This window comes from Physeter macrocephalus, unplaced genomic scaffold (genome assembly GCF_002837175.3).
Source record: "Physeter macrocephalus isolate SW-GA unplaced genomic scaffold, ASM283717v5 random_223, whole genome shotgun sequence".
Taxonomy (NCBI): Eukaryota; Metazoa; Chordata; class Mammalia; order Artiodactyla; family Physeteridae; genus Physeter; species Physeter macrocephalus.
In genome coordinates this window covers 69,112-84,277 of record NW_021145509.1, presented here as the reverse complement: position 1 = coordinate 84,277, position 15,166 = coordinate 69,112, and the positions used below count along the sequence as shown (strand labels likewise).

General features: G+C 56.5%; 1 protein-coding gene across 3 annotated transcripts; it reads right to left on the bottom strand.

Moving 5' to 3' along the window:
• Positions 1-1,913: 1,913 nt before the first annotated feature.
• On the bottom strand, positions 1,914-15,042 carry FHL3 (four and a half LIM domains 3). Of its 3 annotated transcripts, none has more exons than XM_007101535.4 (6): positions 14,954-15,042; positions 4,428-4,601; positions 4,165-4,339; positions 3,127-3,296; positions 2,819-3,005; positions 1,914-2,692 (listed from the first exon to the last, which is right to left on the bottom strand). In XM_007101535.4, the coding sequence occupies exons 2-6, from the start codon at positions 4,581-4,583 to the stop codon at positions 2,538-2,540; spliced, it is 843 nt and encodes a 280-aa protein (XP_007101597.1). In that variant the 5' UTR covers positions 4,584-4,601; positions 14,954-15,042; the 3' UTR covers positions 1,914-2,537. The 3 variants fall into 3 exon arrangements, with proteins under 3 accessions (XP_007101597.1, XP_023981261.1, XP_028340539.1); XM_024125493.3 differs by lacking the exon at positions 14,954-15,042 and adding an exon at positions 9,344-9,453; XM_028484738.1 differs by lacking the exon at positions 14,954-15,042 and adding an exon at positions 9,245-9,445.
• Positions 15,043-15,166: the final 124 nt, after the last annotated feature.

Here is a 15,166-nt window from a genome sequence, read left to right as displayed (position 1 = left end):
CTGGATTGCGGAGACAGCGCGTGTATCTTTTGGAGGGTAGGGTGGGTGGTGGGTAAAGGTTTGGGATCTACCGTATTTCATCGAATATGAGACGCTATTAAATGTTAACGCCACCATTATTTTACGGTCGACCAAGAAAGAAAGAACAAAAATTGTCAACTAAACTATGTCACACTTGATTAGACGCTGCGTCTGGGTTTCTGAGATGTTAAATCTGAAAAATGTTTATCCTGAAATCAATGACACATTGTTGTACTTGCACATCCCTTTCCTCTTTGATGGGTGGACCACCTAAGCACCGTTCACCTGATGCCTTCCTTCCCCGAAAACCTTCTCCTTCCCCATTCTTTCAAACCAGTCACCAAGTCCTGTCTTTTCCATTCCTGCTGCCACCTGTCTCATTATCTCTCACCTGAACCACTGCGCTAGCCTCCTAGTCAGTCTGCTCATCTTACCCCTCCAATCCATTATTCACGCTGCAGAGGAGTGATCATCTCACACCCCTGCTTAAACATTTCCACTGGCTGCTTTACCCGCAGGGTGAGGTCTGTTTGACTTGGCATTCGGCATTTCATGACCTGGCCGCTGCCTGACGTTTTAGTCTCTTGGCACTTCCTCCGAATGAAATTACTTGCTGCTTCCCCAAAGCACACCATATGTTTTTTCAGGCCTCCAGGCCTTTGCACTAGCTGTTTTCTATGCTTGAACTACTCTTCCTCAGCAGGTATTTATTGAACATGTAGTAAGTGCCTGAAGCTGAGAGTGGAGGGGTGAGCAAGGCAGGCTTGAGCCCAATCCTCAGAGGCTGGTGGAAGAAAGAGACAAAAAATGTCAACATACAATCATTAATTATAAGCACACATGGTGGGCATTCGTAAAGGTTTGTAGAAAATGTCAACCACGGCTTCAGAAAGTTTAGGATTCGAATTGGGCCGGGGAGGCAGTGTGTGGATCCACCTATGTGACTTTGGGGAACTAACAAGTGGAGTCTCCACCTCCGTGAAATGGAAAAACGCCCGCCCCATAGGATTTCTGGGAGGATTTCTTTTGAGATACATATAATCACGCGGTTCTCCCGGACCGGAGGGCCCCTCCCCCACAGGGCGCCGAGGGTCAGCCCGCCCCGCGCGCGGGCCCCCACCGGGGGGAAGGCTGCTGGCGGTACGTGAGTGCCTCAGCCCGCGCCACAGCCAGTGCGCACGAGTCGGGCTCCGACGGTCTGTACCGCGGAGCCCAGACCGCAGGCCGCCGAGAGCGCAGGGGCAGGGGCGTCGGACGCCGGGAGAGGGGAGCAGCGCTCCGCCCCATCTCCCCATTTTGGGGGATAGCCCCCCTCGCACATTCCCGCCCCCGCCCTTGAATCACGGGGAGGCGGGGCCATGACCCATTCATGCCGGGAATCGGATCCAGATGTTCCCGCGGCGCGTGCAGCTGCATCCTTGCCTTTTTTGGCAAAAAACGTGCGGCCGCGAGCGGATCCCGGGCCGCCTCCGCTAATCCTCGGGAAGAGGGGGAAGGGGGCTGAGGGTCTGGGCCCAGATTGGGGATCCGCACCCGGTGCTCGGCGGGGTTTGGGGAGGGATGGTAAGGGAGGGGGGCGAGTTGTACCCGACGGAGAACCCAACGCCGTCGGCCCGCCCTGCTCGCGTCCGGAACCTCCCCCAAACCCCTCCCTTCCCCACTCGGAGGAAAAAGCCCTTTGCCAGCAGGGGGGAAGCCAGCTAAGCCTGAGAGGGACAGTAGCGGCCGCGGGGATCCCCTTTCTCGGGAGAGATTTCCCACCCCGCCTGGCAGCTTCCTCCTCTGCCCTGCATGGAGGAGGTCGAGGTCGGGAAGAGCCTCTGAATCCCGTGGTGTGCGAAGGAATCCTCCCTGCCCCTCCACCCCCAGACAAACACACAAGAGGCCTTCGCTTCCTCATACAGCTTTATTGCAGAATCTGAAAGGGGGGTGAGCCAAACCCACCCCTCGGCCCATCTCTGGGCAAAATGGAGCTGAAATGAAATGAAACGAGAAAACACTCGACAACAAGGGCTGGGCAAAAACCCTGTACCCTAGGACTCCCTAACCAGTGAACCCCTGATGCACTGCCCAGACAGCCCCATCCCTGGGAATAGCGGTGGGATGGGGGTGGAGAGTGTCAAGCCTGAGTATAGGCCACTTCTGAGGACTTCTCAGGCACCCATAGGAGACCTAAAGTCTTCAGGGGAGAAGTCTAGATTGAAGGGGGCTGGGGTCCCAGAGCCCTGATTTAGGGAGAGGGCTTCGTCTGGGAAGCCGGACCATACGGGAGAGGACTGAGTTCTGGAGTTCAAGCTTGGGGAGGGGATTTGAATGATGGAGGCTCCGTAAGAGCCCAAGTTTGGGGGCCCTGGGTCAAGAAGTACCAGATTGGGGATGTTGGAGTGGGGAGGCTGAATCCTGGAGCCCAGGGGTAGCCCCAATTTGGGGAGGGGCTGGGTCCCAGAGGTGGTTTGGAAAAGGAGCCTTAGTCCTGGAGCCCTGGTTTGGGAGGGCCTGGGCCCAGGAGCCCTGGCTCAGGGCCCCGCCTGGCTGCAGCCCTGGCACAGCACTTGGTCTCCGTCCGGCATGAAGCCCTGGCCCACCAGGGAGGTGGAGCATCGGGCGCAGGAGAAGCAGCTGTGGTGCCAGTGGCGGTCTTCGAAGGACACATACTTGCCTTCACCGAGTCCTGGAGGGAGGCTGGAGGTTAGCTGTGCGACCTGGAGGGCGGTCCTGTCCCTCGGCCTCACCCAGTACCGGGTCCCATTCCCTTGCCTACACTCTACCCACTCTGTCCTTTGACCCTTTGTCCCACCTGTGATGGGGCGCTTGCAGCTGCTGCACTTGGGTGCAAAGAGTTCTCCAAAACAGGTCACACAGTAGGGATCATCATCTCGGGAGGTGAACTGCTGCCCTGCCAGGGGCGTCTGGCAGCCAGTGCAGACCAGGCATTCCCGATGCCAGGGCTGGTCACGGTATGTCACGCCACCCTGCGTCAGTGTCTGTGGGGTGGCGTCTGTCAGCAGGGGAAGTGGGGATTCCTACCCCACGACAGAGCCTTGCTCACCCCACCCCTGTGTGCAGTGGAGCTCGGTACCCCCGCCCCGCCGGCCCAGCCCCCACCTTGCTGCAGCGGGCGCAGCGAGGAGCAAACTTGTTCTCATAGCAGGGCACGCAGTAGTGGGCACCCTTGTCGGGCACAAAGGAACGGGAGCCCAGCGGCTGCTCACAGCTGCTGCACAGGAAGCAGTGCTCATGCCATGTCTGGCCTCCGTACTCCAGCTTCCGGGATCCTGTGGGGAACAGGGGTCGCACTCAGAGGCTGAGTCCCGAGCTCCTGAGCGCCACCCTCTGCCACCACCCCCGAGGAGGGTCCCCGCTGCTCCCACAGCCTACAGGGTGGTGTCCATGCATTTGCAGCTGGATCCCCACCACATCTATTGCACATGCTAACCACTTCCCCCCAACACTGGATATGCTGGCTAAGCACGTGCTAGGCCCCCATAAACTAGACCTGAGGGTTTGGCATAGGTGAAGTCCCCACATGTACCAGAATATGACGATCTCAGCATACGCCAGGCCTCCAGGTCACAGGCACGATGACTCAGTATATGCTAAGCGCTTATATACCAGATGTGATAGTGTGAGCACACACACAAAGACCCCATATACGAGGCAAGCAAGTCCCTGCCCACACAGAGTTCTGCCCCAGACATGATAGATTCAGAACATAATAAGCCCCGGCATATCCTAATCATGCCAATCTCCACGTGTTCTAAATCCTCACATTCTATTAGCCATGCAGGTTGCCATACATGTTAAGCCCTTTATTTATATGTCTTTGCACACACACACCAAGCCCCAATGCAACAAACACTGACAGTCTCAGCACACTCGTAGCTCCTATGTGTGCCAAACATGCTAAGCCCCCAGGTGTGTATCATGCGTGTCAGTCCCTGTGCGTGCTAAGCTCCCAAGAGCAAATAAGCACGACAGATGCCGCACGCAGTAAATTTCCAGGAACGTGCTGCGTGTGCAGGTCTTTACCAAGCCTCCATGTTGTATCAGACAGGCATGCCAGTCCCTTACAAGAACCCTACACAGATGCCAGGCATGCCAGTCCCACGCACAACGAGGCCCTGGGAGCCCCCGGGAACGCACCGGGCATGACAGTCTCCCCGCAGGCGGAGCACTGTGAGGAGAAGGCACTGCAGTAGCAGCCGTTACAGAGCAGCTCGCTGTCCTGGCAGGTGAAGGGCTCGTCGGCCAGGGAGCGCTGGCAGCGGCAGCAGCGGAAGCAACCCTCGTGGAAGTGGCGGTCTTCGTAGAACAGCTCCTGTGTGGGGCACAGCGGGGGCACTGGCACCTTCGCCCCCTCCTGCCAGCCTCCACCCACTCCCTGCCCAGTGTGGTCCAGTCCTTACCCTTGAGTCGTGCCCAATAAGCTGCTGGCACTCAGCGCACGTGTTGGCGAAGGTGTTGTCATAGCAGGGCACACAGTAGGGTCCGTTGTCTGTCTGGATGTATTTGCGCCCGTACAGGGACTCGCTGCATTTTGCACAGTCAAAGGCCTCGCTCATGGTGGCTGTGAGTGAGCCCTGTTAGGGAGACAAGGTGGGGCAGGGGTCAACCAGAGGGGCTGTGGCTTAGCCCATTGCATTTTAAAAAGAGCAAGAACTAGGCATAGGAAATGCCAGGTCAGAGCAGGTGGTGATGGGGAATGGGTGTTTCTGGGAACACAAAGAGTCCTGCATGTTTATTTCTGTATTTAACGTTGGGGATGAGAGGGGGTCAGGAAAAAACCAGGAAGCAGAAGTTCTTTTCTTATCTTGGCCCTGGCAGAACTGGGGGGAGGGGGCTTTTCCTGGGTCAGTGACTCATTTCCTGCCCCTGCATTTAGCCTGAGTTTAGCCTCCACTGTCCCTACTGTCCCCAAGGGGGTAAGAGCAAGGACACGGAGCCACCCCACCCTGTCCCATATGAACAGCACTCTCACCCTCTCCTGACTCCCAGGAAGGGACCCTAGGGGTATACCCAGAGCTCTGGAGTGGGGAGCTTAGGGATGAGAATGGCGCTGTTCGCACCCCACCCCCAAAACCCCAACCAGGAAACAGCGGAATGTAAGAAGGATGCTGGGCCAGTGAATGGTGGAGGTGGAGGAGGCTGATGGGAGAAATCACATTGGGCCTCCCCTCCCAGGAGAATCCAGCAACAAGGACTTCAGAGGCTCAGCCTAGGTTTAAGCAGGAAGGAAATCCTGCAAGCTGGACACAGCCAAGCTTCCCCAGCTGGACCCTCTGCCCTCACCCCCTCCACCTCCCACTGGGTCTCTGGTCACACCAGCCTGGGCAGCCTTGGCCTGCAACATCTGCAGAAGCTGTGGCAGCACAGATGGCCAGATGTCAGGTTTTGCCAGCAACAGGGGAGGAAAAAAGGGAAATGAGATGCTTGGGGACCGAGAGGGGAACTGGAGATTATGCAGTGTGCCTCCTGCTGTCTCCTGCCGGTCATCACTCCTGGCAGTGACTGGCAAAGCCCCAGAATCTTTCCATCCCCTGGGTCATTATTTCCCTCTCCCTGCCTCTGGGAGAGACAGCCTCTCCCCGGCATTTTTAAGGGTTTGGGGCCAGGGAAGCGAAGGGCGAGAGAGTGGGAGCCACTGAAGACATTTCCTCTCCAATCAGGCCCCCCTACGGTGGGGAGTCAGGCAAGGGGGAGCCCTGAGTGCTGTTGCTGCAGACACCCAGCCCCCCACCAAACCTCAGACACTTTCCATTTTCTCAGGAACAAAGCATGTTTGTGGGATGAGGTCATCCACACAGCTGCCTCTGCAGCAGGAGCTTGGGGAGTAGGGAGGGTTAGGAAGTGGGGTTCCCAGTCCCTTCTGCTGCCCCTGATTCCAGTCTCTAGCCCCAGATCCAGAGCTCCCCACCCCCAGTCTCCTCCATCATGAAGCCTGCTCTCTGAGGACTGGGATCCCGGGGTGGGTGGAGAGGAACCACTTGGACCCTAGGAAGGGGATGTTCTCACAGCTGCAGATGAGCCCCAGGAGTACAGAGGAACCCACCAACACACTCCTCCACATTAGACCCCAGTAACTGGCAGTCCCCAGAGCCTGGCCTGGCTCAAGCTGAAGGAAAAGCCCTCCTTTTCTCAGCCACCCCCCGCAGGAAATTCTAGCCAACAAGCGTGGCTCTGGTTTGGAGTTCAGACTCCAGGCGCCAGCAGACTCCCGAAGCCTAGGGGGCCTGGCTCTTTTGAAGGGGTGGCTCATGAACCCACAGCTGCCCTTCTGTATGATGGGAGGACACTCAGTTCATTCCCCAGGCCAGGGCATGAGGCCACCAGGAGCTGGGGTCTTCAGAGCCGGGACTTCTGAGCAGGGGGCTATGCTGGAGGGTGGAAGGTATCCCTTCACCTCAGTCCGCTCCCTGCCATTCAGGCCTGGGTTTCCTCTGGCCCAACATCTGAGGGTTGCCTGGGCTGTGAGCCACTGGGCAGCAGGGGCCACACAGGTGGAGTGTGGCCATGCATCCGTCCACGAGTGCCCTGGGCCCTTCCTTCCTTCCTGGCTTGACCCCCAACAGCTCTGTCACCTTCCCAGGTCCAAACTAGCCCTAGGTCTGCCCACTGGGAGGCAGTCACCACTCTGAGACAGGGGCACCCCAAACAGGGTATGGGCGTGGCTTCTGTTTCTTTCCCAGAATCCCCTAGTCTGTCCAGCTGGGTTCTGGTGAGGGCAGAGTGAAGGGCACTATCAAGGCCCACCTGTCTCTGCCCTTTGTCTGCCCCTTCCCCCCTCTCCTTTTCCCTGGCAGGACTGGGGGACTAAAGGGAGCCAGTCCTGTATTCCTTCACAGCTGGTAGGGGGGTCGGGGGGAGAGCGCTCAGTCTGCCGGACGGCTCTCAGCCGCTGCCCCCAACACACACACCCGCCTACACCTGACCCAGACACACACATCTGACCCCTCCCCGTGAACCTCTTGCAGCTCAAAATGGCTGGATAAATAGCTGTGGCACGTGCTGTGTAGAGGCTTGAGCTGTGAAATATAAACCTGGGTGATCTTGGGCAAGTCACTTAAGCTCCCGGAGCCTGCTTCCCCATCTAATACTACCTCCTACCTCCTAGGGTTGTTGCCAGGCTTAAATGTGATGATACCTGGAAAGCACCTGGGAGATACTAAGTAGTCAGTAAATGGTAGCTCTTAGTGTTTTATTATTAGCCCCTCACTCATACGGGGGTCAGTCAACAGTTTCTCAGCCAGGCCTGGGTCAGGGGGCTGGCCTGGGACTTGACCTTGATGTTCTCAGCGGGGGCCCAGGGAGAGAACAAAAAGGGAACCCCCTAGTTCTGCTGGGGGAGCTGAAGAGGCCCAGGCCATGGGGCTCACTGAGACCAGTGGGGCCAGTCTGACTCCAGTGAGCATAACTCTGAAACCCCCAACACAGGTACACAGGTGTACACACCTGCATGCTGCTTTGCCTCTCACAAAGAGCATTCCCACCCACCCACCATCTATCAGATTGCACAAAGGGCAGGCAGGATAGGGTATCATCCTCATTTTACAGCTAAGCACAGAGGCCAGGGACAGGGCAGGGGCATGCCCAAAGTCACTCAGGTATCAGAGAGCCCAGGTCCCCTGCCTCCCAGCCTGGAGCCCTTTCCCGTTTCCCTAGAAATGGTGGTGGACGGGGTGGTCAGCGTTTAAGAGCAGGGGGACAGGAGATGCTGGATGATATCACTAGTACAAGAGCCTGGCTCTTCTCCCCAGCTGCCAGCCCTGTGACTGGAAGACACCCAGAAGCCTTTCCAAGTACCCATGCCAACCGCTCAACCCCTTCGCCCCCCTCCACCCCCCACTGTCCAGGAGGACGCTGGCCAGGTCCCACAGCTGTGACTCAGGATCAGAACAGACCCCTCCCCCAGCTTCCAGGAGTTGACAGGGGACTTGAGGGGAGAAATCAAACTCCCCGCACCCTCACCCCTGCTACTAGGCATCCACCCCAAACTCTCCACTCTTGTCCCCGCCCCCGCCATGGGGCCTGGGAGTCAGAGCGGTCTGGGAGAAGGGGGTTGGAAGCAGGATCCAGCAGCTGCTCTGGGGACAGAAGAGGAACAGTTCATTCACCCCGGGTCCCCCAGGGCTGAAGCAGCGCGTCCGAGATTTGAGTTTAAAAATAAGTTGGGGCTGTCTCGGAGAGTGTGTAGGGCTCCTTCAAGTCTTACTGTCTCATGTCTCAGGTCCTCTGCCTCACGGGGGCTCAGCTGGCCCAGTGTTTCTGTTTCCCCACATCCTGCCTGCCCACTCTTTCAGGCCTGAGTCCCGCGGGGTCTGTCTTGAAAACTGTCACTGCCCCTCCGTGACATCTGTCTCTTGGCGTCTAGCTCTTCTCCACTCAGCACGTCTGTGTCTGTACACTTCAGCAGCTGTCTGTATGTTTCCGTGTCTCTGTGTCTCTGACTGACTATCTCCCCACGGCAGCCTCTGTGGATTTCTACCACTGTCTGCCCAAGTCTTGGCATCTCAAGGGTCTCTAAACGGTGGAATGTCTTGGTCCCTACCCACAGCCCTTCTCTATCTCTTAGCATCTCTGTATGCCTGAGTGTGTCTGTCGCCAGTCTCTGGATGTCTTTCTAGGCCTCTCAGTGGCTGGTTTACCACAAGGCTAATGAAGCTTAAGCTTCGGGGCCCCTCATTTGCCCAGAACCCTCCAAGGCCCTGGAAAAGGCTGACAACACGTCTGGGGTCACTGCATGCTTTTTCCTAAAATGCTCCGCTCCACAAAACCTGGGTCGGACCCTATGCCTCGGGTCTGCCTCCCGGTGACTCTACGCCCAAGTCTCTGTCCCTGTTTCGGGTATCTCCGCAGCCTCCTTGTCTAAGCTCGCCGCTCCTGTCTTTTCTCGGTCTCCTGCTCCACCGGGCGTTCTGGAAGCCGGTTTCTCGAACCCTCCCGGTCTCTCTCGACTCTCGCTTTCCCATTTCAAAATTGGCCCCCTGCCCCACCTAACTGGCGTTGCAGCACCCGGAGTGGTACGGTTCCGGGGGCGCCCCCCGGGGCTCGGCGCCCGCGCGCCACCGGCTCCTAGCGTGTTCCCTGCGCCCGCGACCGGACCCAGGCGGGGGCAGGCGGCGGGGGCCGCGGCTGCCCTTAACCCCCGGCTGGCCGCCTCTCCTTTCCCGCCAGAGGGCGAGGGCCGGGAGCCGGGATGGGGAGCCGGGCTCGGCGGGGAGCTCACCTCGAGGCAGGCTGCGGGAGCGGGGCGCGGCGCTCGCGTGGGGCGGGGAGGGGTGGGGGGTGGCGGGCAGCCGGGGCCGCGTCCCTCGGCGCCTCCTACCTGCGGGCCGGGCCGAGTGGGACCAAGCTAGCTGCCGCCGAGGCTGCCGGCGGCGCACGGACTGTGTGGGCGAGTGGGAGCGCGGCCCCAAGCCCTCCCCGAGGAAGTGAGCGCGGGGCGGGCCGCCCCGCCCGGACCCCGCCCCCGGCCTCCCCTGCCCGCGGGGTGCGGACCCCGCCCCCGGCCCTTGTCCCGGAGGCTGGGGGCCAGACCCCGCCCCCACCTCCCTTTTAGGCTGGAGCCTGCCCCAGCCCCCCCGGGCCCGCCGGGCCTAACCTGGCTCTACCAACCTTCGTGGGCGGCCAGGACCCCGCCCCTGTCCCCTCCCTGCAGCTTTTGCTGTCCTCCCTCTCTTTCCCCACTCTCCTTACCTCCCCCCACCCCAGTCCCCAGCGGCCAGCTGTATTCAGTCTCAGGCAAGGGATACAGAAGGCAGCCGACCAAGGTCCATTTGGGGACCCAGAGAGTCCTCATGCCCTTTTCGTGTCCCCGCCCCCTCGCAGTTTACCCCCAGGGATCACACTCAGCCCTAATTTGTAAAAGAGGACTTATTCCAGCCTGGAGGAGGGGGTGGTTTTGACCCTGCTGTGGCGGCCCTGTCAGTGGGAAAGAAGGTGTTCTCTGGAAACAAGGAGTGAAGTTTAAGGACCCCCTCTATAGGGCCTTGACCTTCAAAGGGCTTTATTCCACAACTTTGAGGGGTGAAAACAGAAGTAACCACCTCCTCACTTCCAGCTGCCTCGTGGGACAGAGAAATCCTCCCTTGGTCTCCACAGTGCCCAGGAACAGTTTTGACCTTTGAGGCCTAGGGGAGACCCTAATCCTTGGCCCCATGATTTTTGAGCTTCTCAGGAAGGGTTGTGAGGAGTGTGCAAGGATGGGGCGCTGCCGGGGCGGTGGAGGGAAGTCCTCCTCCCCGACCTCTACAGTTTCCAACCTTCTGGCTTCCTCCCTGGGCCCTGCCCAGGCGGGAGGACTGGCGTCTGCCAGGGACACAAGGCCCCTCCAGGTCCTTGAGCCCCCCCCCCGCCCCCCCGCCGCGGGATCCTCAGGCTTGTCACTAGGAATAAATAGCCTCGATCTGGAAGGGTGGGGGAGGGAGGAGGAGGCTCTGCTGTGCTGGTAGCAAAACAAGAGACAGCAAACCAACCCTGGAAATAACCTCCTCAGAGTCTAGAGTAGAGACTCAGGTGCCCACAGAGGCTCGCCCATTCCGCAGGCTGGGTCCAGCCAAGCTCTCAGAGCAGAGACTCATTCCCTCCCAGGCTGGGGCTGCTGAGTACCCTCCTCTCCCACTTCTGAATCACATGCCTACCTTCCTGGGTCCCAAGTCACACTTGAGGCCAGGTTTCCTCTCAAAATTAACTAATTCCTTATTATTGTTGCTCCTGATGCCTAAACTGTAAGTGCCATGAGGGCAGGGACTGCGTACTTCTGGTTCACCACTGCATTCTCAGTACCTACTCCAATGTCTGGCACGTAATAAATATCTGATGAATGAATGAATGATGGACACTGCTTCCATTTGGACTCCCACACCCCAGATTGGACCACAGGCACATGCTATCTGGAGCCCAGGGAGGGTGCAGCCAGCCCATGGGTGGGTCTTGCTCTGGAATTTGCCTTGCAGGCGTAGGAGACTCCTAGCCCAGGGGAGTGCAGGGAAGACTGCCTGGCTGGAGGAGATGGCAAGAAGGGGTTTGCTCTGGGGTGAGGGGAGGGCAAAGGTGAGCATCCTTCAGAAAGGGAGGATTTATGAGTAAGTAAGGAAGGTGCTGGCTCAAAGGTAGGGTTGGTGGGGGGGGGGTCTCTTTTTTTTTTTTAACTGAAGTACAGTTGAATTACAATGTTGTGTTAATTCTGCTGTACAGCAAAGTGATTTGGGGTCTCTGGTTTTACTCACGGCTTGAATCTCCGATGAGCAGCCTGAATAAGAGCCAATATTTCCTGAGTTCTTACTTTGCACCAGTCCCTGCCTAAGCACTTTACATATATTAATGCACTTGATTTCCAACAACTTTGTGAAATATGTATTTTTATCCTTGATTTAAGGATGAGAACATGGAGGCACAGAGAGAGTAAGCAACCTGCCAAGGGTGACACAGCTAACAATAGAAAAGCCTGGATTCAAATCCAGACAGTCAAATGTCAAAGCTCCTTATGCCAAAAAAAGAGCTTAATCATTAGGCTCTATCGCCTCTGTAGTCATTTAACCTCTTGAAGCCTCAGTCTGTCATCTGTTCAGAGTGGGGGACTCCCTGTGTCACAGCATTCTTGTGAGGACCGGATGAAAGCACACAGTAGGTTTCCAACATGTGGGACACTCCCTCCACTCCAATACTCTCTTTCCTGGTCAAGTGTTAAGATTCTGCTTCTTGGACTTGGAGGCCCAGAAAAGTTAGGAGACTTTTGACTTGGCCCAGCCTGAGAGAGGGAGACTGGTGTAGGGCAGGGGCTGTATCCTTTCCCCTCCCCATTTCCAGCTCCCCAGTAGGCTCACATTTCCCTGCGTGCTCTAATTTCCGTTGACCCAGGTGGACGTGCCCCAGGGAGGTCTAGGGATCAGCCTCATGGACTCCCTGTTCTTGTTCCCCATCAGTCCTCCCCCCCTCTCAGGGAACAGGTGTGTCTGACCGGGGCTGGAAGCAGAGCCTGAGCACTGGCTGACTGGCCTTGGGTGAGTGGGATCTGGTTGTCCCTTCCCTCACCCTGGAGGCCCCCCACCCCACCCCTTCCTTATCTTGTTCAGGGTCTCCCAGCTGTTCTCGCACCTTGGAAGGGTTTACAAAAGGAGGCCCTGGGTGACTGACGACTGGCAAGACTCTCATGGTTTCCTCTGGGTGCTGAATCACTCTCTGATGCTTGTAACCACAAGCTCTCCTCCCCCCAGTGAGAAAACTCCCTTCCTTCTCTGGTGTATTGCTCACTCTTACCCGTTGCGCTGCCTACAGCCCGTGCAGGCCTCCTAGCTGAGCAGACACCCTCTTTCAGATTGCCCAGAAACACTTGCCTAGTGACCCCAAGCCTGGCAATGGGTCTGTGGGTGCAGAGGGCAAAATGAGTGACTGCTACAGAGCGTGGGGGAGGAAGAGTAGAGGGAGAACTAACCTATGCTTAAATGCCAACTACACGCAGGGCACCGTGCTGAGTGGCAGTCATTACTTCCTTCACTTCTTACAAAAGCCACATGAGGTGGTTATTATTACTATCACTATTTTACAGAGTAGTACACGGGGATCAGAGAGTTTCACAAGGTGGCCCTAAATCACAAGCTGATAGGTGGTGGATGTGCAATTCAAATCTGGGGCTGACTTGAAGGCCCACCCCCACTTCCAGTGTGCAGAGCTGCCTTCTCCTGGGTATCCCTGCCACTCAATGCCTTCTTCAGGGGAAGTGGCAGGAGCTACTAGGGCTGCCACCTGGTCACTCTGCCTGATGGCTGGGCTTCTTAATTGAGATGAGGCTGGAAAGGTGGGCATGGGCCAGATCATGAAGGGCCTTGTCTTTCAATGGTTAAGTAACAAATAAGATGGAATTTTGCTGATGCATGTGGCCTTAGTTGGGCAAGGCTCATACTCAGAGGCAGGAAAAAACTTTTCACATAGCAGATCTCAGCTACTTTCAGCTTTTACACGCCCACTGGCCTACTGGATTCACACCTCCAGGGACTGAGGAGAGGATTTCTCCAGAGCTCCTCAGCTGGAGAGATGAGCATTGTCATGAGAAATGGGTGCAGTTACAGAACTTGCTGAAGTTTAGCTTCACGTGGTGGAAAAGAAGCCAAATGCCTCTGGAATGTTCTGCTGTGCTCAACCCTTTCTCAATCCTTACAGGTAGGTTTAGTAATACTAATAATAACAATAATAGCTCTAATTGATCGTGAACTTGCAGATGGGTGAACACAGTATTAAGGACTTTAAACATATTATTTCATTTAATCCTCACAACAATCCTGTAGGTATAGTGTTATTACCTCCATTTTACACATGGGAGACTAAGGTTCAGTGAAGCTAACTTTGTCTTGGCTGGTAACAGTTAGGATCAGAACACACCTCCATGGTTTATGGTCCTAATCATTACATTGTACTGCCTCTGACACTCATTCTGTCAGCCACACCTGGAGGGTGTGAGGGACTTAGCACTTTACAACTAATGCCATGATGTAACTTCTCCATTCAACTATGAGCCCCTTGACGGCCCTATGAGGAGAGCAGTGCATGCTGTTATCATCCTTGTTTTATGGATGAGGGAAATGATGCTCATTAGAGCCAAGTAACTGCATGCGTGTGCGACTGGGGCAAATTCTGAACCAAAAGATACAAAAAGACCAAAAAAAAAACCCAACTGCCACTTCTGAAGAGCCAGGAGCAAAAAACGGGTGTCGGGGGCTTCCCTGGTGGCGCAGTGGTTGAGAGTCCGCCTGTCGATGCAGGGGACACGGGTTCGTGCCCCGGTCTGGGAAGGTCCCACATGCCGCGGAGCGGCTGGGCCCGTGAGCCACGGCCGCTGAGCCTGCGCGTCCGGAGCCGGTGCTCCGCAACGGGAGAGGCCACAACAGTGAGAGGTCCGCATACCGAGAAAACAAACAAACAAACAAAACGGGTGTCGGGAGCAAAAGCAGGGTACTGAGCATGCCCCCTGCACTCAACACCACAAAGGCGTGGGCAGAACACACCTAAGCCGCCCCTCTGGCCTGACCCCCTGGACACACCCCTACCCTCACGCCATATAAGGAACCAGCTTGCCACGCCCACCGTTCCGGGAGCAAGCAAGGGAACCTGTTACTTGTTTTTGCTCCCTCCTGCAGCTGCAGGGGCCCCAATAAAGCCTTGCCTGAATTTCTTATCTGGCCTCCAGTCAATTTCTATTGATTGGGGAAGGCCAGGAACCCTGGTCGGTATCAAAGCGACCTGTCAAAAGTCACACAGCCAGTACATGGCAGAGCCAGACATAGTTTTAAGGATGCTTGTCTCTCTATAGAGTGCTCTTTCCGGTACACCAGAAAATTCACAGGGCCCCTAGCTTCATTTTTTTTTTTTTTTTTTTTTTTTTTGGTACGCGGGGCTCTCACTGTTGTGGTCTCTCCCGTTGCGGAGCACAGGCTCTGGACGCGCAGGCTCAGCGGCCATGGCTCACGGGCCTAGCCGCTCCGCGGCATGTGGGATCTTCCCGGACCGGGGCACGAACCCGTGTCCCCTGCATCGGCAGGCGGACTCTCCACCACTGTGCCACCAAGGAAGCCCTATTTTTTTTTAAATTATTATTATTTTTAATTGGAGTACAGTTGCTTTACAATATTGTGTTAGTTTCTGCTATACAGCAAGGTGAATTAGCTATACATATACATATATCCCCTATTTTTTGAATTTCCTTCCCATTTAGGTCACCACAGAGCATTGAGTAGAGTTTCCTGTGCTATACAGTCAGTTCTAAAACAGTTACCTATCTTATACCTAGCAGTGTATACAAATACACCGCATAAACACGGCAAACGGAGCAGAGCTGTAGTTGACTGCACATGCGCACACTCCAGGCCCAGCTCAGCCCAAGGGCAGTGCCAGCCATGGTGCTCCCAGGTGCCAACGGAGCGGATCACGAAGGCGAACTCACCGTACACGTGGACAGGCTCTGGCGAATAAGAACTGGCTGTTGTAGAGTCACGAGGCTAGACCTAGAGAACTACACTTCCCAGAAGCAGCCTGGGGTGGACGCATTTTGCTAGATGACGTATTTCCGGAAAAGCAGGCGCTGGATAGGCTGTAGAAAGGAAGGGGGCGGTTCTAAACCTCTGGCGGCTTGGCCTATATCCGGTAGGGTCAGTGG

What these genes read in the sequence shown, in the direction of transcription:
- FHL3 (XM_007101535.4), bottom strand. Translation starts at nt 4,583, where the DNA reads ATGAGCGAGGCCTTTGACTGTGCAAAATGCAGCGAGTCCCTGTACGGG. An exon ending in TTATTGGGCACGACTCAAGG is followed by an intron (nt 4,340 to 4,427) that starts GTAAGGACTGGA and finishes TGCCCCACACAG; the next exon opens with GAGCTGTTCTACGAAGACCG. An exon ending in GCTGCGCCCGCTGCAGCAAG is followed by an intron (nt 3,006 to 3,126) that starts GTGGGGGCTGGG and finishes GCCACCCCACAG; the next exon opens with ACACTGACGCAGGGTGGCGT.